The 24,060-nt window shown below is 41.9% G+C and overlaps 2 protein-coding genes across 11 annotated transcripts in view; one reads left to right on the top strand and one right to left on the bottom strand.

Annotated features, from left to right (window-relative positions):
• Nucleotides 1–4,098, bottom strand: part of LOC118796481 (regulating synaptic membrane exocytosis protein 2-like) — a 151,274-nt gene extending 147,176 nt beyond the window's left edge. For all 10 annotated transcript variants that reach the window (XM_036555367.1, XM_036555372.1, XM_036555369.1 and 7 more), the window contains exons 1-2: nt 3,946–4,098; nt 3,118–3,299 (exon numbers count right to left, since the gene is read on the bottom strand). In XM_036555367.1, coding sequence (XP_036411260.1) covers nt 3,118–3,284 — 167 coding nt within the window. In that variant the 5' untranslated portion in view covers nt 3,285–3,299; nt 3,946–4,098. The remainder of the gene's footprint in view (nt 1–3,117; nt 3,300–3,945) is intronic.
• A 12,916-nt stretch (nt 4,099–17,014) lies between these two features.
• On the top strand, nt 17,015–23,447 carry slc25a32a (solute carrier family 25 member 32a). The gene is made up of 7 exons (XM_036516361.1): nt 17,015–17,469; nt 17,984–18,134; nt 18,680–18,765; nt 19,713–19,867; nt 20,220–20,333; nt 20,681–20,826; nt 21,903–23,447. Exons 1-7 carry the CDS (start codon nt 17,262–17,264, stop codon nt 22,027–22,029), a joined length of 987 nt encoding a protein of 328 aa, XP_036372254.1. The 5' UTR covers nt 17,015–17,261; the 3' UTR covers nt 22,030–23,447.
• Nucleotides 23,448–24,060: the final 613 nt, after the last annotated feature.

The raw sequence follows: 24,060 nt of genomic DNA, 5'->3' as shown, positions 1-24,060 counted from the left end.
AGCACCCAATCACAAACCGGGAGGGCCGCAGCCTAGTCAAGAGGATACTCAAGTAATGAATTAGGTGTGTGACTGACAGCTGTCGCCACCACTCAGTGCCCTACAGAGCCAGCGGTGCCACACAGCGGAACACTGTGAGGTGCTGTGTCACATGACAGTCTTGCAGCTTCGCTCTGTCAGTGAGATACGTTACCTGGGCAGGGGCAGAGAGTGCATAGCGGGCATATTTTTGCACAAAGAAGAGAGGGGTTCAAAGCAAGATGAAAGAGGGAGCAAGAGTGGTTCGCAACCTTAAAGGTAATGCCAGGAGGTGGACGATCATGATTATTCGCTGGAAGCTTCGCACATCTACGCACACCATGTTCCACCCACCCCAGCCTCACCCCCTGCCCTTCCTGGTGTGTCCACTCAGAGTGTCCTTTCCTGCCAACAAGCCCCAACACCCACCCCCTTCCCCCAACTATTGTGGCTCTGATTCACACCATTTCCTAGTCTTATGACCAATAAACCTCCAAAGGCAGGTACATTGTCAGCTTGGACATCATCTGCCCACAACACACTTCATTCTTAACTCAGCCACTACTTATACTAGTACTATACTATACTACTTATACTAGTACTATACTATACTACGAGATATATACACTACATGATGAATTTGGAGGTTTGTGGGAGACTAAAAATGTGAATCTTGCGTAAACGTGTTACTCAAAGCAAAGGCCTACAGCGTACCTGGCATTCAGGCTACACTGACATTGGCAATGTTCCACTGATCTCTTTCTTCACTGTACTGTATGTACTGGTGGAATGGTCAACAGTGGGTCTTCAAATTTCCCATCAACGTGTGGCCGGTTTATAAGGATAGTGAGCATGTGTTAATCATTTATGAGGTGGAGCAGAACGACTCTGAAGGTGTGGACGGAGGTGTGATCATTGATTACATGTTGCGATTCAAGCACTCTCACACTGTGATCACAGGGTCAGAATGACCTGTTTGCAGATTCATTGATTATTTGATGACTAACAGCCAAACCTGCTTGAAGGGTTGTTCAGGGGCAGGATAGGAAATATACACTTTATCAGTAATAAACCTCTCTGGAGCTGCTTAACTTTAACCAGACTCCAACAAGCATCCCCTGTAGTGGACAACTGCCGATAAAGTATTGACATATCAGGCTTATGCTGAACATGCTGTATATGTACAACAGCTGACTATTCGTCAGGATACATTTTATGAATGTATCAACTAAAATAATATCTTTCAGTCTACTGCTTGTAACTGGCATCTGACAACCCTAAAGGCCTAATTTTGTGATGTCATAATTCTTAAGTAAAACTGGAAGATGATGCAGTGGTCTGAAGAATCTGAAGCCAATGTTTCAGTCATGAGTTGTGTATGTGTGCACACAATGGGCCTGGTATAATAGCCCAGAAAGTGGATGAGCACATGAAAAGCATTAGCTAGACCACACAGGCAACACTGCACTGAGCTGTCCTTCACTCACAGACCATTTCACAACAAACTGAAAAGAAATTCATGAGATCAGTTACAGGCAGAAATTTTTCATAGAATTACAAAGTGCTGTGCAGACAGGCATGGAGGAGGGCAGAAAAGTGGCATAGTAGTACAGCAGGCAGAGGGTCCGGTAACTCAAAGGTTTGATCCAGTTGCTGTTTGATCCCATATGGGGCTCTGCTGATATACCACTGGGCAAGGTACTTAAACTGAACTGCCGCACTAAATATCTAGCCTTATAATTGGATCTATGCTAAAAACACTGCAAGCTATAGAAGTTGCTCTGGAAAAGAGGGTCTGCTAAGCTTATGTCATTTGAAAGTTTAGAACTTATCCAGAGATCACCTCCCTACATAGAAATTATATATTTATATCGTCTTAGTTTCTTCAAAACATATATGAAATTTTAAATAAAATGCGAAAAAGGTGTGTGATGAACTAATTAGCTGAGGTAACGTGTACACCACAAAAATGATAGGGTTCGGAACGTGTATAAAAATATGTCTGATGCCAGAGCTGAACACATTTTTGCTGTCATTTTTGTCATTTTCCCCCAGAAATATTTCAGTACACAGTAGCTACAAGCCTGTATAGTTAGTATACATATTCCAAAATATCAAAACATCAATTATTGGATAAGGACACGAATTCGTAGTTCCCACAACCATGTTAAAATAATTACAGAATAAAAAGACACTCCGACTTAACAGGATGAAATGAATGCTTGCTTTACGTCCTTTAACCCAAGCTCAGCCACTCGGTTTTTATATAAAGAATCGTGTTATTACACCCAATTTCATTTTTGTCAGAAAACCTTAATCGCGATAATATGCAGTGACGGGCGACTGCGAAAATGCAGCTCCACCTTAAACCAAACTGGACAGCGCCGTGGTACTGAAAATACAGCGAGAGACAAGCAGAACGGGGAAAAACCCTTCGGTTTTCATACGACAGCGTACACTGCGGACTGACAAACGGCGACGGTTTGTGAACGCATATCAAATGTGAAAGATCCTCAAAACACATTTAATCCACGCTGTGCTCATTTGAGACCGTCTAAATGTGCTATAATCTGTGATAAAAGGGAGTTGTTATGGCTTTTAGGCGAAGATGGCGGCCGTTGCTAACCCAACCCAAAGGCAACGGAGTGAGAAGTGGGCCCGCGCACTATTACAGCTAGGCAGAAAAATGCCCTACACTAGCAGTAAATACTTAAGTATCTCCATTACAAATCTGATGACACCTCATCAACAAGAGAATTAAAACCAGCCAGGGAGTTTGCCGTTTAGGTTAACCCCACCCCCATGTCATGTTTGGGTTATTCTGAACATTAATAGCGACGATGAAACTGACAATAAGATACGCGTAGGTAACCACATCGGATTTCAAAAGACAACAACTGACACAAACGTACACTTCCTCCGTCCAAAGAAACTATTTACGAAGGTGTACATTCAAATGCAGCCATCATACACCAACGACCACTGCGGTGTGAACGACTCACAGCACAGCTCGTTGCAACAAGGGTTAGCTTTACTCTAGCCCTTCGATAGCTCCCTCTTTTCCCTTGCTTCAAATTTCAGATTATTCACATGGCTTACTTTAACATGGACTGTTCCTTTTCCTCTTCTTTCTTCTGTCGGTCCATGACTGCGAGGATGATCTTTCTCTCCTCCTCTGTGAGATGGCTGAGGTCCGGCATCTCCGGTAGGACAGCAGCCGAAGGAGGAGCGGCCGGGCCGCCCCGAGGCCCGAGCGGAGCAGACATCTTTAGATATAATTGCTAAAAGATCAACAATCAGAGACAAAAATACTTAATTTCGGTGGGAAATATTATATATATATTACATATAACGACTATGTCACGATTTGTTACGATAGTCGACGCTCGAAAAGGGATTGTCAATGAGCCTGGGTCTTTGAAGCGAGTGCCATAAATGTATTCGTTTATTCAGATAATTACACATATAGGGAGACGTATATGGCTAACTATCGACATAGATATCCTTAATAAAAACGAATAATAAGGAAACATATCTGGAACTTCCTAGGCTACTCGAGCTAATATCCTGTGTACCTCTTAGAATACTACCTCAACCTGTCTGTCTTTGAAGGTGATGAAGAACAAATTAATTGTGGATTAAAAAAATAGTTGTTCTGGTAATACTAATACTGTTTAGGAGAAGACATATTTTGCAATCATCGGACGCGGTGAAGACGGCCAAAAGCCAGCTGCTTCACCAGATTTACACAATGGATTTCAAAATACCTCAATTCCAGTATAAACCCATTTTAAACCGAGATAGTAGATAAAAGCCCATTTGCTTCATGCAGACATGGTCGATCCCACTAGCTGCAGGTATTCCACATTTACTTCTCCCTTCCCGTCCATTGATGCATATGGTGAGAAATGTAAAAGAAGCTCTTGCCTTTTATTTTGCAATCATGTTAAATCCCGTCTAACCCATCGCTGCCCTCTTCTAGGGAGAGGTTATTCGCATCTTGAAACACAGTGGTCTTGTCCGATTCTGGTTATCTTTCGCGTCCTTAGTCCTGTGTCTTGCTTTCCCCCTGTTTGTTAATTCTTGGAGATTTCTTAAATGCACAAAAATGGATGCAATGAGGGGAAAAAATCCCGTCAGGATAGGTAGGCGGAGCGATGGAAATACGTAGAACAAAGCTCAGCGCCTCCTGGGGAGAGAAGCGGAAGAGAGGAGACTCGTTCATTGACAGCAGGCAAGGGGATCGCTTAAAAACACGGACTGGATTGTTGACTGAAGCTGGGTCTGTGACTTTATGGCCCGCGACTCGTGTCCCGTATGAAAAGAAAGATGAACTCATCTCCATTTAACTGGTCACACTGTATTTGCGGGTCTGCGGATCCAGGGGCCCTTCGTAGTACAGAGAAACTTATGAACTCCAACACATATTGTGACATTTTGGCCTAAAATCTGATTCCCTTTGCCAAGAAATATACCAAAAAAACGAACATACCTGCCTGGTCCAAAATAGCAGGGTGGCATCAGATTTTAAAGGCAGCATCTCATAAATGTAATCTATAACAGGGGAGGATTTACAAAATCCTAATTTCAGGGGTGTGAATAAATGTGACTCTCGTGTTTTCTGGAATAAAATGTTTTATTTGGGATCATCGTTGCTTGGTTCGGTTCATAGATATTAAGATTAAAGTGTAACATAAAAATCAAATACGTACAAACATACGTACACGCACAGATATAGATATAAAGATAAATATAACTATAGATAGATAAAGATTACATGTAATACTTTAACCAACGTATCATTATCAGTGAGTGTTTCATGTTTCATGTTCTAATATTAAGCCTAATATTAGAACTCAGCAATGTTTTTTATCGTTAAAACGGCTAGCTGATTCTCTTCTGTCACACACCGGTACGAAATAAGACCAAGAAACATCCACACAATAATTATCGAGTAGGCTACCACCTGCACCACTGCTGATTTAATTTGTGAACATGACTCCATGACAAGTTCTAAACAAACAAGCAGTTACACTACATGTAGAAAGCCTGGAGTACAAAACTACGGAACAACAGGTTTTAAGTAATCCACAGCTACCGCTATATTTTCCATACGTCCAGAGCAAACATTTCTGGACCTCACCTACACGTGACTATGTGACAGCGTATAAAAGCAAGCTGATTATAACGACGAGACCTTTTTTTTACTGTCTCTAAGATGCTGCGACCATGAATTCATAAGATTCATGCTATGTGCAGCTAACATGTTGCTTTGCACCGGTTGCAGAAAATGACCCAATGAGAAGTTATGGTCAATCTCTAATGCAAAATACAAAACGGTGCTGACCGTCCCGAACTTCCGATCACCAGACTTTTGTGACGTGATCGAGGAGAAGATCCCGGATCCCCTTTATTAAGAAAACGTTAAGTATGGTAGTACAGTTAATCAATACCTTTCAGTGTTGATTAGTAAATATGAATTGAAATATGAAATCAACCTTCATTTGACTAACCTGCTTTTTTAAACCCACTAATAAATACGCACACAGTTACAACTGGATGACTAGTACTTTTGTAAATTATCGGGTTTAACCTCGATGGAGCACAGAAATACCATACTTATGTGAAAAAGAATTTTGCAGGGGCACTTCGATGCCACAACAGACTGAATTGTGAAACAAAGGGATGCGTACATTCTGTTAGATTCGAAGGTGTTGTGACCAAATAGTTCCACATAAACACAACCGTACCTGAATGATGCAGGTTGGCGTTACTATCTGCTCATCCTCGGTCAAGGCTTCTCAGTCTTGAATATAATGGAGTTGTCTGGCAGGACTGAAAGGGAGAGCCCCATCAAAGGTGGCCCCACTGTGCCACTACAAAGTCAATTTTTCCAGAAGGCCATCCCCTCTACTGCCAATAGGCTTGATTCTAAAAATCTACAGGGTCAGGATCATGCTAAAACAAGCAAACTGCAGGTTAGTGGTTCAAAACCACCTTGTCGAAGATGTTTTAGCTGAATATTTGTTGTGCTAGGGGTGGGATTAAAATATAACTGATTTTAATCTTCATCCCTTTAGGAGTTCATGAATGTGCTGCGCGCTTTGGATGGCCAGATGCTTCAGGTTTCGGCCGTGGTATCTGACAGCGTGGGTCGCCTGTCCCAGCAGCCAACTGAATCTGGAAGGCATCAGACGAGGTAAACTTGCAGTAAAAAGCCATGCAATTCATTGCAACCGTATGCTTTGCACGTGCACCATCCAGTGCATACATAAACCACAGCTGCAGAGAGCAGATTCTCAGCTGTGGGATGGGTGTTGTGCTTTTCCTACCTGTGTTGTCATCAATATTGTTAACACCCAATCTCTATGCAACTAAAAGCGAGACAGAACAAGAAAATAAAACAGAATTTCCAATATCCCCCTTTATGTACAGCATGTTGCTATAGTAGATAGCTATACTTCTGTGGGTAAATATTTCATTTTTAATGTGAGTGAAAAATGTTAACGGGTGTATTCAGTTTCTACCAAAGGACGTATCAGCTTGGACCCCAAAAATGGACTGCCTCTGATTCGATTGCTTCACTTCACTTTTAAAAAAAAAAAAAAATGTATGCTCATTTGAGCTTTGCCACGCATTCCTTAGCATCTTATGTCGTGCATAACCAAGCACTTTAACAGTATTTCTAAATCGAATGTGTTTTAAAATGCCTGCCTTGTGTAAATGTAGATAAGTTACATGGTCGCAATAAAAACACCGATATTTTCAAACAAGATGCTCGAACAGGTTTTTTTTTTCTTTTATTTTCTTTTTCGATAGTTCTCCACCACCAATGACGTCGCTGGACGGAGCCGAAGATGTTATACGTAGAGCTATTCACAACAATGTGGAAGAGAATAGCCATCGCACATCACGGACAACTTCAGGTGTTTCGCTTGGCCTTCGTCAGCATTCTGGGAAATGTGGTTTTACAGACGATGTGGACGTCACCAGCCTTAGAAACCGGGGACGGATAAATGAAGCGGAGGGCCAGCCACAACCGCGTGGGGTCTTCCACTCGAAGTTGAATCCCAGCAAAGAGAATGAGCAGAAAGTCATAGAAAGCGAGCAAACTACGGACCAAAAGGGACGAAGCACACGACAGAGAGCCGAAAGCTTGTTATATGTTACTTTAGGCACGCTCTTTATATTCCTCCTGTTGGCTGCCGTTTTATGTAATGAGTGGTACAGGATAGCTGTACAAAGGTCTTGGCACTCTGAGAGCTTCTTCGGTGGCTTCACAAGGCATTGCTTTGACCCAATGTGCAATCCTCCTGTTTGAAGAAGAACGTTAACTTCAGTGTCGTCAACTTCAGTGTTCGATTAAAAAAACAATAGATTTGCATTACTTACATTCCTTAAGAGATTTCTTAAGTGATGAGACCAAGGAACGTTTCTGTTTTTGACTTATCAGATTTATGATGTTAGAAGTTGTGCTCTCTCCTTGGAGCTCCTGTATGGATACTGTAGCTCTTGAAGGTGGTCCTGCCCCTTATCTGAGTTGGATGTGACCCAGATTGGAGGGGATATTGTCCAAGTACACACTGTATGAACTCATTCCAAACCCAGAGCAATAACTGCTTGTAATAAGGAAAACTCTGTAGCACAGAAAGTGTACCCAGGTCAGCAGACATTCTGAGCTGTGCCTGAATTTTTAATCAGGGAGCTCAGCGCTACTGCCACCACCACCTCCAGCACCTCCCCTGAGACTATGTCTTTATTCTCCTCACTGATCACTCTTAATCTCAAGGCATCAATCAAAAGATAAATCAGTTAATAACGAAGGCATAATATCATAGTGATTCCAAGAGCTAGTCTCAGCCTGACCTTAAAATACAGTTATTCAAAAACTAATCTTTTATTCAAGTGGGTGTTAATGTATAATATACAGTCCATATACATGAAATATAAATCACATATTTAAATGTTGGTAATCAAGAGGCAATACTGAAAATAAATGTGATCTACAATCTAAGAATATAATAACACAATCTAATTGATAATAGTTTTCCCAAAGTAGTTCAGTATTCTAACAGCAGCTCATGTTGTAGCATGCCAAGTGCTCCATCTGCTGGAAGAAAAAGTTTTTTAAAAGGAAGGAAAATTTGACCTGCTGTAATTCCTGGGTGTCATAATGTAGACAGTTTAACTAACAGAATTTTGATATGTTCTTGTGGTTCCCGTCATTGAAAAAAGGCCTGCTTACATCTCTCAACCTTGATGGATACATCAGAATAAGATCTTATTCAAAAATGAATCTGCATAAGAAAGCATTTTGGTTTGTTCTTTCCAGGAAAATCTTACGTAGAGCCATTCTTATTTTCCTAATGGCAGTTTTACTCACGTTTTAACTGACACAAAATATCCATGTGTTACTTAGAATCACATGAAAGAAGGCCCTTAAAATTTCATACCAACAGCTTAAAGCTAGCTTCTGATATCTATGTGGACATGTCTAAAGGGAGTATTTTCGCTTTGTTTGACCAAGCAAACAGATTCATGCTTTCAGCACGCACATGCAACACACGATATACAGAGATGGGTGAGCTAGGATAAGCATTTTCTGAAATAACATCATAATTATATTTTATATCATAATTATAACACAATTAACATAATTATAATGCCATAATTATTCAATTCAATTCAATAATTACAATTGCCAGTTATATATTGTGTATGCCAGAATATGTAGAAAATAAACATTTGACCAGATACTGTATCTCAGTGTGACATTCTAATTATGACTGGTCAACCTTGGTTAAATTTGGAATGTATTATGTAGACCCACATGAGATAAATCAGACTGAAATGTGGTGTTGGCAGCTTGCTTGCATTCCTGAGATATTTTGGGGTGTCAGAAGGGTTTTTTGCAGCTTGACTTTAATTTTGGTGTCTGATTTAAACCCTGCTAGGCCAAGTAAACTGAAATTCAGGGCACATTGTTCAGCACACATCATATGAGAAGACTGAAATGTTTTAATTTTTCATTTTTTATGACCTAGGGCTCATTTCACAAAAAGTGTTATGTGCAAGCCCCTAGCTTTCATATGCAGTTTATTTTATTTATTTTATTTCACTGATGAAGTATCACAACTAATGCCATCCTTGTGCTTTGCAATGCATGATCGTGTACTTCGTAACTGAAATCCGTCACTGGTGATGAAAAATGCAATGGAAATCAGCTTCTGTGTCAGCCATCCACAGTCTGGAGACCCCACACCTGCACCTATGCAGCCAGCCAGAGCAACCAAGAGAAGTAACCATACTCCTTCAGGCTCATGTAGAACAGTAAGGGGGTTGGGGGGGGCGGCGGTGGGCTGGTCTGCCAGACAAAATGAATACCCTCGCACCTGCCTTCATCAAGCCTCCACCCAGCCACTGACCCTTGTTAAAAAGTGGTTTATTAGGAAGCTGGCTGAGGTACATGAGGCAACCAGTTTTTTTGTGCAGTAGGGTGTTGTCATAGCCTTTGTGTTAGCTTTGTTTATTTTTACAGCTGCTATCTTTGACAGGAAGCCGTGGCTATGCATAGCATAAGATCTGCCCATCTGCCCATGCTCCTTTCTGCACAGTGGTGAATAGTTACTTTATGTTTAAATACTGATATATCTGCTGAGGGCATATAACAATAACATAAAAGCAGACTTAAGTTGCAAACTGTGAATTAACAACAGTGATGACAGGAGCATTTAGTAATTTTACAGAGATCTGCCTAAGGAGTGAGACGATGAATGGGATTTACGAGCCTGTTTGACTGCCGCGGCCAGGCTTTCATTCTAATTAAAAGCAATGATTTCTCTTTAATTCCATTTGGTAAAGAAAAGCAAGTGGTTGCAGATCTTGCTGAAACAAACTGCTTCCCTTGACAGAAAGAGGACGGTTGTGAAATGCTACAGTATCTGTGAAAATCTCATTAATAATGTAATTTTTATACTGCAGTGTCCGAGAGTGCTCAGTAGTGACAAAATATGACCATAAAAAGACATCTCTGATATGACTTATATCTGTGTCCAAAGAACACATTACAACTGAGATGCTATTATGAAATTATGAAAATTAAATTGTACACAACTTACATGATTTTTCTGTTTTTGTCCATGTCATATTCATCCAGCTATGCTGAGAATGTCATATGAAGAAAAAACAATACAGCTTATTGATTTACTAAAGACAAAAAATACAACACCTTTCATTCTATTCATAGCCTGTTCCTATGCTTGTACTGTCAAGACTGAATGTACACATGAAGAGAGCATGTGTTCTGTGATTTAAAGTCAGTGTAGGTTTTAAGGCAGCAGTGTGGCGTAGTGATAAGGAGAAGGGCTAATAACCCAAAAGTTGCAGTTGTTCAGTTCCCTGCTGGGGCATTGCTGTTGTACCCTTGGGCAAGGTACGTAACACAGATATGTTTCTGTAAATATCCATCCAAGGCAATTGATGTGGATTAATAAGCAACTAAATATAATATAAAATGTAAAGTCAGGTGTTTGTGTTGTGTGTGCAAGTTGCACCCCAGTGTGGTGGAACACCAATGGTCAGAACAATAGATTTGCTGGCCATCTTCTGTTGCAGGATGAAGACCCACCTCTTCAGATTGCAGCTTGGCTCACCTACCTAAGAATGTGCTCTCATTGCTCTTTTGTGTAGTTTTATAGTAGAGTATGTTGTCTTACTAAAAGGTATCTTGCATTGCATTGGATGCATTGAAGCATGTACACACTAACTATCTGGTCACTGTTATGGTTGGAAGCATGTTCAAACATAGTTGTGGCCTGTATGAACAATCTGTCATGCCACGTTACAAGGTACACTTAATTGGGTTTGCCTAATTTGTCTATATGAGCCATGATAGCCTATTTTTTCAGTGCAAGCTTTATTGATCATATTCTTGAAGAGAAACGCATATTGAAAGTTGAACTCTTTCCCACTGTTTAGCCACATTAGTGGAATGAGGCAGATGGTGAAAGGGATAAAGAGATATGAGACACTTTATCCTGCCTTTGTGATTTAATTCCACTGTGACTGCTCTTTGCACTGTGTAATTAAGGTAGCAAATTTACACCACTGAATGGAACAGGCAAGCCTGGTCTGATAGGCCTCCAACGTCCCGGTTTCTCATCTCCAAAAAACACTTTAACGATCTTAAATATCGAACAGCATAGTTGCTGGGTCACATTCATCTACTTAAGTGGCTATCCACTTAGTGTTTCCAGTAAATGATGATGATTTAGAGATGTTTTACCCAGAAAAGGTGCAGGACTTCAGCTCTCCATGAATGGGATGAGTATGTGACTGTGTGTAAAAAACACCTGTGACTGAATGAATCAAATGTCCACAAATCTGCCTTGTAGTGAGTCCTTTCATTTGATTTGTGCAACTGAAGTATTTTGTTAACTGTGGTGCAACTGAAAACCTTTTGTCATGTGGTTCACATTCATATACATACTGACTCACCAGGTCAGTAGTAAGATAAACCTCTAGTACAGTTTCAGAGAAGCAGCAGAGAGAAGGTTCTTTTTAAACACCATTTCAAAAGGTACATACCACCTCTGTGTGAGCATGTTGACTTAACTGTAGTCAGTTCAGAAGAGTGTAGAATATGTTTCAAAAAGCAGGAAGGGGATTTAAGTGCTACACCAATATTAACAGCCTCTGATGCCAAAACAACCAACCTTAATATCTTCATAAACAAACTGATCATAAGTCATTATGTTTATATTTGGACTATGATAAGAAATGGCATCATTATGACCCTCGTAAGTGCTTAGTCACTCAAATACTATGGTTCACAAGATACACAGTATTGGCATCTGGTCATTCCTTCATTGGTAAATGATCTGGTAAATTATCTATGCATCTCAGTTAAAGAATACATAATGTATTGATTACTGTGCTACCTGAGGCTGCAAAAGAACAAAAGTAACCACATCACAAGATGAACACAAGCACTTCAACACCTGCAAAATATATTTCAAATTATATGGAAAAAATGAAGGGCTTTGAACACCATGGAGATTCTTTTTAAGGAACCAAGTATTAATGACTACTGGTTGTTTGTACTGGACTGAAGGCTGGTCTGTTCTGCTGCAGGATATTCATGCCCTTGGTTCTGCAATCTGTTTAGTCAAGTTTAAATGATCTACTCTTCACTGGTGATCTCATGCTAGTGCATTAGCGGGCATGTTTGATAAAGCCAACAGATTTCAGCGTAACAGTGTGGCAGCTCAGTCCGATGAATGAAATGCCTTTCACAGTTAATGAATCTTAAAAATGGCATTCCCATGTGTTTCCACCCACTTCTATTCCTGCACGCTGGGGTTGAAAACAAACATTCCAACACAAAAATCAAGACTAAAAGTAGATCATCTAAACTAAGAGGTAAAACTGTTTTTCATTGCCATGACAGACACAATATATTTATGTTTAAACCTGTGAAATTGTCATTTGACAAAGAATCTGAAAATATGCTTACTTCAACTAACTGAAAGGGGCCCTTTAGCAATTGACTATAATTAAATGTTGTTACATGCTATGTCAGATTAGTTTCCTTTGTCATCATTCTCTTTTCTTTTCTATTTCTGCATGTTCACTTTCTCATTATCTCTCTATTTCCCTCCCATCTGCCTTTCTCCTTCTATTCATTTATTCCTTATGGTCTGTGTAATATCCGGGACTAAAACCACTATCTTTCCCCCCTACCCTTCATTCCCTTTTCCTCCTCCCCTGTCTCTTTTCATTTTAGGTCTATTTGTTAAAAAGTCTGTGTGTTCCCTCTTTCTGCCCCTCAACCCCCCAACCCATAACCCCATCTGAAGAAACTACCCCACAATGTGTTTTGCATGAAATACCAATATATTTTATTGGTAAGCCTTTCTTCACTTCAACACACCTACCCTGATAATCTTGCAAGTGTTCAATGTATTTAATGTCTCCATCAGCTCTCCTTATTTTTCATCCCTTTGTTTCCCCGCTCTCTGCCACCATCTTCTCCACCTCTCCCTGGCTCTCAGTCCTCCAGCATCTCTCTTTCCATCTTTCTCGCCTCCTGCACGAGCTCCTCTCTCCTCTCCTCCTCCTGCTCCTTCATGCTCATCAGCATCATTTCCTCCATTTTCTCCCTCTCCCTCTGCAACTCCAGCTTTTCTATCCTCCTCTCCTCCTCTAGTCTCCTTATCTCCATCAGCATTTCGTTCTCGGCCTTCTCCCTCTCCTTCTCTATCTGCAGTATCTCCCACCTTTTCTCCTCCTGCAGTCTCCGCACCTCCATCAGCACCTCGGCCTCCATCCTCTCCTTCTCCTTCTCCATCTGTGCCTTCTCGATCCTTCTTTCCTCCTCCAGCCTCTTTATCTCCACCAGCATGGCAGCCTTCATTTGCTCGCCCTCCCTCTCAGCCTTCTCTGCCCTCCTCTCCAACAAAGCCATTTTACCCGCTTTTTCTCTCTTCTTCCCCTTGTCTCTCCCTCTATCCTCAACCAGCACGGCTTGCTCCACTCTCTCCCTCTCTCTTTCCATGTGTGCTTTCTCTCTCCTCCTCTCTTCGTGCATTCTCTTCATCTCCCTGAACATGGCTTCCTTCATTTTCTCCATTTCAGTTTCTGCCTGTACCTTCTCTCTCCTCCTCTCCTCCTCTAATCTCTTTATCTTGATCAGCATCGCCTCCTCCATTTTGAGCCTCTCCCTCTCCATGTGTGCCTTCTCTATCCTTCTCTCCTCCTCCAGCATCTTTACCTCCATAAACAAGGCATCCTTTATTTTCTCCATCTCCTTCTCCATGTGCACCTTCTTCCTCCTCATCGCCTCCTCCAGTCTCGTTACCTCCAGCAACACCGCTTCCTCCCTTTTCTCCCTCTCTCTTTCCATACGTGCCTTCTCTCGCCTCCTCTCATCCTCCAGTTTCCTTATTGCCATCAGCATTGCTTTTGCCATTTTCTCCCTCTCTTTCTCCATCTCCTCCTTCTCTCTCCGTCTCCCCTCCTCAATTTTCCGTATCAGTGTCAGCACTGAATTTTCCAGGTTCTCCCTGTCTGTCACCATCTGCCTCTTCTCCTTCCTTATCTCCTCCTCTGTTCTCTTCATTTTCATCAACACCTCCTCCTCCATCTCTTTCCACTCTTTCACCATCTGGGCTTTCCCTTGTCTCCTCTCATCCTCCAGTGTCTTTACCTCCAACAGCACTGGCGTCTCAGCTTTCTGCTTCTCCCTCCCCACAAGTGCCGTCTCTCTCCTTTCCTCCTCCAGTTTTGTTATCTGTACAAGATTTTCTTCCTCCATTTTCGCCCTCTCCTTCTCCAGCAGTGCCCTTTCCCTCCTCACTTCTGCCTCCAGTCTCTTCATCTCCAACATTGTTTTCTCCATTATGTCCCTCCCCTCTCTGTCCCCTTGTACCTCCTCTTTTCCCCTCTTCTCTACCCCCTGCCTACTCTTCTCTGCCAGCTTCTCCATCAGCTGGTCCTGCTCCATTTTCTCCCTATCCCTCTCCATCAGTGCTCTCTCCCTCCTCCTCTCCTCTCCCAGCCTCTTCATCTCCATCAGCACCATCTCCTCACTTCTCTCCCTCTCCTTCTCCATCAGCGCCCTCTCCCTCCGCCTCTCCTCCTCTGACTTCTTTATCTCCATCAGCAGTAGCGCCTCCAGTTTCTCGTTCTCCTTCGCAGCCTGCCCCTGCTCTCTCCTCCGATCCTCCTCCAGGTTTTTCACCTTCGTCAGCATGACTGACACCATCCTGTCCATGGCTCTATCCATCCTCTCCTTCTCCCTCCTCCTGTCGTTGGCCAGAATCCGTATCTCCCTCTCCCACATCTCCCTCTCCTCCTTCATGACATCCTCGCATCTTTGCACCCGCTCATGCATCTGCCTCTGTGAAAAATACAGGCCACTGTTGGCAGAGGAAAGCCTTACTTTGGCTTAACCTAGTATCTCTATATTGCACTTTTCTGTCCCTCCTACTCTTCAGTTCCTACCCATTACACATTGCTGGCAGAGGAGTATGTATGTTTACATGGCTGAGAGTCAACAATATGTTTTCCACATTGTTTTATGTGTTTAGTCTGTGTGTTATCTGTGTGTGTGTGTGTGTGTGAGTATGTGCATGTGCATATTTGTATGTGAGTGTGAGTGTGTGTGTGTGCATGTGCATATTTTGTGCATGTGTGCAGTCTCCGCGTGCTGTGTGTGTCCATTGTGTGTTTTTCGGCACAATAGAATGTTCAGCTCTCTCCATTGTTATGTCACAATGGCTCGAAGGAAATGTTGGGGGGGGGAATCAAAATGCAATATAATTCAAAAAAATACAAATACTAAACATTTTTAATAGAAACAATTTTGCATATACAGAGTAGAATACTGTGGAAAGCTTTTGGGAAGGAGAAAGAATAATAATAAAAATGTGAATTAAAATGAAATATCCTGATGATGAATAGTACATTGCATGTTGTCACACAGTTTATTTTGTTTTACATTAGCACTTCAACACTTGTGCAGCTGTACTGCTGTATTATTAATATTCATGACAATGACCAGCTAACTGCTCTGGAAAAAGGACGGCATCAGTAATTTAATCACCAAGGAATCAGAGTGATAAGAATAAAAGATGACTAATTTAAACTGCCTCCTGACTATACACGGTCTGCAAATTACCCCAAATAATATGTGCAAGGGGCACAGCCTGAACATGCTACAGAGATATTAAGACTTACCCACAAATGCAAACATTGAGACAAGTGATCCACTGGCATTTTGCTTCTCTCACCACTGTGGAGCATATTAGCAGTGCAGTTGTCTTCTTCTTAGTACTTTTTTTCAGTGATGTTACTACATATAAACTGTGTCTTCAATTATGTACATTCTTGTCACTTACTGTGACTTCATAGTGAAGTCCATGAGTGGGTTCTGTTACATACATGGCCAGAGGTTTACCATACTGGCCAACCCATTTTTCTTTGCTCCACACAGGTAATAGTTGAGATCACTGAATGCTAGAAAGAATTAAAGTCATTAGACTTGATGTTGAATTGTCGTTAACCTACATCTACTGGGCAAAACTACCTATATCTACTTGTTACTTGTTTCCAGTAAACTGTGGCTATGATATGATGGACAAACATTAGAGTGGAAAATTAAACAAGATATATCTACATGCACAATATTACATCCATGAGCAAAACAGACAGATAATTAAATTAACCAACCCAACATTTCTTTAGAAAATGTGTCAATGTTTGATCACATACTCTACAGGTGGTAAGCTTAAAAAAAACAGGGCCAAAAAAATGAAATGATTTAGGAAACACTGGATAGCATTGCTTAATGGATATTTGGTTTGCGTGGAGCAATGTGACCAAAATGTTTGTTTTGAATTGGCTAAACTTTTGAACATATCAACCATATCAGTCATTTTAGTGGCAGATTTATTTTGCAGGTGGGTTACGGTTAGGGTTAGGTTATTTACTCCCGAGAGTATATTCTGCCTTGCACTAAGATGGTCCCTCAAGTTTTAGTTTGGCTACATTTATATGTGAAATGCTGCCATCTACAGACTTGTACAACGAGGTGCAATGTGCTCGTAAATCTGAAAAGAAGGGACGGATGTCCTTGTGTAACCTAACTGAAAGACAATAGCCTCCTAAATACTTACTGTACTCTAGTGCCTTTGAATCTAGACACTGAGCATCTATGAGCTACCAGCACACCTTTGCTGTGTGGCTATCTATGGATTAAATAACTACCTACTTAGACAAACTAGTTAGAAAACTGAATTATCCGTTAGCCTGGGTCCGTGCTTATTTTCACTATATTATTATTATTATTATTATTATTATTATTATTATTATTATTATTATTATTATTATTATTATTATTATTTGATCTAGTATTCGCCATGGTCATCTTATTCGGTGGTTGCACTGTTGCATTGTGGGGTATATTTTGGTGTTACGTCACAGTCTTCCAAATTTACCCCTGCAGAGGTCATAGCATGAAGAAGATCCGTTGTATTAGTGGCTCAGCTTGGTTAAGTTTATGCGATTGGGGTCATGACGATTTGATCGGATTGATTACAGCTAGCTAGCTAGCTAGCTGTGTAGTACCTGGCTGGCCTCGGGCATAACTTAGCGAGCTTAATGGCATTTAACAGCGCCGTGCTTTTTCAGGACAGCATCCTCAGATAGCTAGCTAGCAAGCTAGCTATAGCTTCTGAATAGACATGAGTCCTGCTCCGGGACCATGGCGAGGCAGTGCAGCTACAGTCCCGGTCGCTCCGGACACTCCTAGCGCACCTTTCTCGCTTACGGCTGACCTTCTCCGGCTTTTCAGCTATGTCAAATATGAAAATTTAGCAGCAGGTGTGAGCGGAGGAGTCATGTCTACGATGGTGCTTCACCCTCTGGACCTTGTCAAAATTAGGTTTGCAGGTGTGTGTGTGTGTGTGTTTAGCTATCTAGCCAGCTAACTAGCCACCCTAGGTCCTTGGGGGGGAAAGCCCGCAGCTGTCTAATTGTTCCTACTTACTAAATGACTAGTATAGTCTAGCTAGGTAATATAATATGTAAGTTAGCTCGCTTGCCCTCTGGCCGAAATGGTTTTTTAGTTGTGTTTGCTTCCTAGCTTTGATCTTCGCTTCATGCAATGCTTCCGATCATAAATTTGACTTGTTAGCTTTGCTGCAGCTACAGATGCTTGATTGTGAAATGGCACGCTGTTATGCTAAGTAAATGCCGTCGGTTGTTGCTCGCTAGCTAGTTTGTCTGTTTTGTACATTTTGTTCCAACGGTACATCGGTGCAGTGCGGTGTTTAATTTGACCCGTGTGATAGACATATTTGGGCGTGTGTATCACACATGTATAGACGCTGTTGCCTTTTTGAAAATTCTCAGTAAATTGACTTGGTGAGCTACCATTTTTTTCCTGTCCGTTTCCTTCATCCAGTGAGTGACGGACTGGAGCTAAGGCCCAAGTACAACGGCATGTTTCACTGCATGAAAAGCATCTGGCAACTGGAAGGAATCAGAGGGCTTTACCAAGGAGTGACGCCAAATATCTGGGGAACCGGAGCATCGTGGGGCTTCTACTTCTTCTTGTGAGTACGACAACAGCATTGTATCATTGTATGGCATTACATATTGCTAATTCCAACAACAGTGGAGGCAGCTTCCTATGAACAATTACAGGCGGCTATGTCAAGAGACGCAGAACCCCAACACGGTAGACAGAACTCTCTCCATTCGATTATAGTACAGGGGATGACACTGACACCTTCAACATGCTTTCTGTACCATTAACCCATACCGTAGTAGTAACAGTAATAAAAGAACACATTTGATAACCCTGCTGACGTTCACAAACTGAAAACCTGTGGCCAAACCCTGCAGGAGCTGTTATGTGTCTGAGGATTGCTGTCTCTAGCAGGCATTTTAAGTCAGTGTATATTTAGTAATGTGTATCATTCCTAATGAAGTTTTTTTTAGTATTTATCCCAAGCCCATTGTAGTTTGTTGATTCATCAAATGTTGTGAATGATTACTGATTGAAGAGGAGTGCAGCTGCCTAACACCGATGCGTTCGGCGGACACTGGCTCCCCCGTCACTGTCTGACCCCTGTGACTCCTGTTGTGCTGTCCGCAGCTACAACGCGATCAAGGCGTTCAATAAAGAAGGCCGCCAGTCTGAGCTGAGGGCTGCAGAGCACCTGGTGTCTGCAGCACAGGCAGGTTAGTCCCGCCTCAGCCGAGGGGGCCGCGCAGGACTCTGGCCCCGATCCCTGATCACTTAGCCTTACATCAGGGCGGATCAGGGGCCGGTGTGAAGTTTCCCAATACTGTAGCATACCAGTGACAGTCCTGTGTTCGAGCGATTTCACTCAAGCAGCGTTCACAAGCGCATCGCTGATCCTCAGGAGACTAGTCCTTCCTTTATGCATAGATTGTAAAATCACATTAGAAAATGAACTGGTATGCCAACTTCTGTACCCTGCTGGTATAGAAGCACCAAGGTTAAAGTCAACGTTGGCACAATTCTTTGACTACCTGATGCTGAAAAAGGTCATTTAATTCCAGACAAAACTGAACTCAGAACTGTGAAATCACCACCAGAGTTGTTCTCCCTGAGAGTGATATTCTAACAAGCTGCCAGGGTTGAGCGAACAAGGGGAAGGTTTCTATCTCCACAACCCCACTAACTTTTTAGAAAATAATTCCAGGGAGATAGCCGAGTCAATGGAGGATGGAGCTTAACAATCTGGAAATGTGTCATGGAGGAGAAGGCATATTGACAATGTGAAATCCAAGTGGAAAACTGAGAGTCAGATTGTGGAACAGAGAGAAATAGTTCATGCATCAAACACACAGAAGGAAACCAAGAGTGGTGACTGCAGAGAGAGTCTTCATAAGTAGAGATAGCTACAGGCAGAGTAGGGATGGGTCAGCGATAGCTACAGATAGGTAGCTATTTATGTTTTGGCAGTACATTTAACTTGGACTTACCCATTGGCTTTGTGGTTAATAAAAGAGGCAGGTAAAGTCCACTTGTAAGTGATATACTGTATCTCAAAATCACAACACTTGTCTTCAACCAAATCATTTAGATTAGATTGCCATAGACATCAGGTCTCCTCTCCTGCTTCCCTGTTGCCCCCCCCCTAACCTGTTTCCTGTTTCAGGGGTTCTGACGCTTTGCCTGACTAACCCAGTGTGGGTAACAAAGACCCGCCTGGTGCTGCAGTATAACGCTGATCCGTCCAGGAAGCAGTACAAAGGAATGCTGGATGCTCTGGGGAAGATATACCGTTATGAGGGAATTCCAGGACTCTACAGGGTATGGCTTGCATTACAGTAAACCTCTGTCATCTATTCCATTATAAAATGTATGAAAAATGTTAAAGGGGCTATTTTACTGTGTTTAATTCACTGATATAGTTTTAAAATGTATTCCTCAGAGCTTTACTCTTCCTTCAAAAACAGTACACATTGGGAGTTGTAATTTATGAATGCATTTATTAGTCTATTAAAATTTGTGCTCATGAGTTTGAGGTTTTGAGGACAGAAAATTTATCATCAAAGTGCTGCAGAGGCATGCTTGTTCACCAGGGTAGGTCCAACACCCCACCAAACAGCAGCGGTTAAGGTATTAGATGTATGTGCATGATTCATGCGTTACTGTGTTGCAGGGTTTTGTGCCCGGTCTGATTGGCACTTCCCATGGCGCTCTGCAATTCATGGTGTACGAGGAGCTGAAGAGAAGTTACAACAAATACAAAAAGATGCCATCTGATGCACAGCTGGTGAGTAAATAGTATACACATAGTGCAAAACATTCTTCAGTTACCATTTCAAGCTGCCATTGCTGAAGCTGAAAGTGTTCTGATCTTCTGGCTCATTAATATTCTCAAAGGGTGTGGTCTAAAACCGAACAACAACAGCTAGCATCACAATATGATTACCAACTGAAATATCCTTGACAGAGGACATAAGGACTGCAGGAGTGAATATCTGGCCATAACAAATAGAATTTCTCTGGCATATGTTTAGTAGCCATCACTCAGAGGGAGGGGCAAGTCATTAGGCCGCAGGTCTCTGGAACAGAATGTCAGAGTGAAAAATCATGATATCCTTTGTGACCTCCAAACAGACTCCGGCGGAATACATTGCGATGGCGGCTGTATCCAAAATATTTGCAGTGGCCATAACATACCCCTACCAGGTAGTCCGCGCACGCTTGCAGGACCATCACAACAACTACAGCGGGATGATAGATGTGATCAGGAGGACGTGGAGGTAAGCCCAGTTGTGCAGTAAACACACACACACACACACACACATCCACTCACATTCACTGTGACCATGTACTGCTTGTCATTTGATAATTTGAAAATAGTCCTTAAACAGTTCCCATTTTCAATTTTTTTTTTCTTCCGTCAAACAAAATTTGCTATGCATCCTTTGGGGAAATATTTTCAGTTTGGGGGAAAAAAGTTATTAAAGGGATTTGATAAGCAGTTATGTTTCTGTTTGGATGAAATCTGCTATTATCACAGCAGACAGCCAGGGACTGAAAGAAGATAGCGCCCCCTAAGTGCAGGTTCTGGATCAGATTTATCGTGGTGATAGAACTGGGTGGGTGATCTCGGATGAGTGGTTAGGGACACATAGTACTTGGTGGACAGTAACAAAAAATCGTCATTACATTCGCAGCAACTTTCCCGACTCAAGCATGTCAGTCATGCAAGTTTGCGAGACCGAATTCGCGTTATTTGCGGATTTTTACTTCAGTATGTGCAAATCCAGCCCTTTCTTCATCAGTGTATATACAGGTGATATCTCTTCCAGTGACTGTCTGAGGCCTCTTTCCCATAAACTGTATCCCCCATCTCTCCACATATGTGATTATTTTTCCTCCACAAACAGGTCCTCTCGCTGCCACAACTTTAAATGTCTGCGTTCACTGCTTCTCTTCCTCAACGTGTATAATTGTGTCAGAGTATGTTTCTTTCCACAGTTTTTTTTAGATGCTGGAAGGACTTTTTCCCCCTGTACTATGGTATTTTGCTCTAAACAACTGTTGCTAAAATCCTCAACCAACATGTGAATTAGATTAGGGACATTTCTGAAAATTGTACTGACAAGTGTTACGTGTACGGCTTAGCTTGTTTTGACAGCTGACCAAAACCTTATTTTTCTTTTTTGTGTGGCTGTTAGTGAAATCTCCTAAGACGTACACAGAACTATGCAAAATGCAAAGTACTGTAGAAATGTTACACTGTTTTTTATTCCCAGGAATAATCCTCTCATCGAAAGCTGTCAGCATCACAACTTCTCGATTAGTTACGACTGTGTGGTTGTTTCTCTTTCAGGAATGAGGGGGCAGCTGGATTTTACAAGGGGATGGTGCCCAACCTGATCCGAGTCACCCCCGCGTGCGGCATCACCTTCGTGGTCTACGAGAATGTGTCCCGTTTTCTGCTCGGACTGCACAAGTGAGCCGGGTGTCCAGTGTATCCACCAGCATGCACCGAGGGCCTTCATGTGACACCCACACGCAAAAAAACAAAAACAAAAACAAAACCTCACCAGCGTGGGCCCCAGCGACTCCTTAAAGGAGTAGTGCACTTGCCTAAGAGAAGCAAGCCCTTTCGGGTTTCCCTGAGTGAATGCATTTAGGCTTGTGATGGAAGTAAATATGGACATTTCCCTGTGTGGAAACCTCACCTTTTCTACCGGTTATCTCAGAAAAGCAAAGACACTCTGGTCCTCTGTATTTGATGGTGAGGATATTAGATAACCAAGTGGGCCTGTACCATCTGAGCCTCTTACTGTTGTGTGGATAGAGCATCCAGTTAAGCGCTGAACACCTGTAGTCCAATTCTGCTGGAACAATTGGGACACCAAAGTAATCAAAGCGTTAAGGCACATACAGTAGTTTGGATACTGCTGCTGATGGTAGTTTACCTCAACTAATAAATATTGTGCTGAAGTCAGAAAAATGATATATATAAACTGTATACATATGTATGCCTCAGTTAAATGGCACCAATGGTTCATGTCTCTTTTAAATGGCACTTAGGAATGCTCTGTGAGAAACCTACATGAAAATGTTTAGCTGGAGTACACAAGCAGTTTTTAATCAGGTCTATACAGGTTGCTTGGAATGTCCAGCTAAATATTTCTTGGTTTTCATTTTCAGAGACTTATACTTAAAGGAAAATTAGCTTCAAGCTCCTATTCAATATACATGTTAAATGTGCATATGTAAGATAAACACTCATTTTTCAGAGAACCGTCCTGGCCGCATGTAAATTAGCACTGGTGTAAAAATGTGTGACAGATGTTTTTTATCAAGCTATTGGCTCAGTACTACATAATTGTGGAATTTTGCCGGTATGAGAGCATTAAGACATACTGATCACCCGCAGTTTGGTGCTAGGAAGACAAGACTGAGCGGATGACACATCTGCTAGATTATTACACTCCTCCCATGTAGAGCACAGCGCTTTTGACTGAAAGTCAGTGGTGCCTGAAGTGAACATTGCTGTATGTGTTGCTATGTGTTCTACTTGTCTGTTGAAAACACAAAATATAGACGTGTGTAGCGTCTAAAAATGCTGGCTCTACACATTGGAATTTAGCAGGCCTGATCCTTGAGTGCTATGTGTTTTTGTGCAAATGCAATAAGCCATACTGATTCTTGCCATACACAGGGCACACACTTCCGAAGTGAAGATATAATAAATGATTTTACATCCTGAATCTGGGCTGTTTACACGCTGATTGAGAGATCGGGGTTTCGTTTTAACCGATACTAAATTGCCAAAGTCTGGTTCGCATGGTTTGGGTTCCAGAGATCAAATGACAAGTTTGGGTGCCCGAAATGCACAAAACCATCGATGGAACTCATAAAAATTTGTTTCTTGAGAGCAGTGTGTGTGTTTTTCCCATCATCCTTTGCTCTTTGGTAACCTTCCTATAATGTTCAGTTGTGCGTAATTTGCATTGGGTCTTCTTTATAGTTTTAAGTTATCTTTGTTTTCTTGTTGCAATATGCTGACTAGGTGTATGGGCATTCTGTTGGTCTCACATTTCATTTGCACTCTCTTTGCTTGTATTCTCACCTGGAGCAGAAGTGCTCTGGAAAATATTCAGGTATGATTGAGAAAACGGACAATCTATGTGCTGTACTCTTGCTTTGCCTTTTTTAGTGCTTTCATTGTTAAACTGCAGCAGATACGGGGCACAGTGAAAAATAGTTTTGTCTAAGACGCTGTTCTTTTGCAAACGAGAAATGCATGAGGTTAGCAGCTTAAATGAAGGGGGGGAAAAAAAAACAGCACTTCACCACAGTTTGGGGCCTTTTTTTTTCCACTGGTTCATTTCCAGCTGAACCTGAATGGGTTTGCTTTCATACCGCACGCTTTTTCGGTGGACCAAAATCACAAACGAATTCAGTTCCAAATGCCGCGAGACGTCCAACTGTTTTGTTTCACATCTTGATGCGATTATGTCACCAGCCAGCTT

The sequence above is a fragment of the Megalops cyprinoides genome, chromosome 21, assembly GCF_013368585.1.
Source record: "Megalops cyprinoides isolate fMegCyp1 chromosome 21, fMegCyp1.pri, whole genome shotgun sequence".
NCBI lineage: Eukaryota > Metazoa > Chordata > Actinopteri > Elopiformes > Megalopidae > Megalops > Megalops cyprinoides.
The sequence above is the reverse complement of the archived record's forward strand: the minus strand, read 5'-3'. Positions and strand labels throughout refer to the sequence as shown.

Bases quoted from the DNA above. Each gene is read 5' to 3' on its own strand.
- slc25a32a (XM_036516361.1), top strand. From the start codon at position 17,262: ATGAGTCCTGCTCCGGGACCATGGCGAGGCAGTGCAGCTACAGTCCCG. The intron at 18,766-19,712 runs GTTAGTCCCGCC...TTCCTGTTTCAG, and splicing joins GGTGTCTGCAGCACAGGCAG to GGGTTCTGACGCTTTGCCTG. The intron at 20,827-21,902 runs GTAAGCCCAGTT...TTTCTCTTTCAG, and splicing joins GTGATCAGGAGGACGTGGAG to GAATGAGGGGGCAGCTGGAT.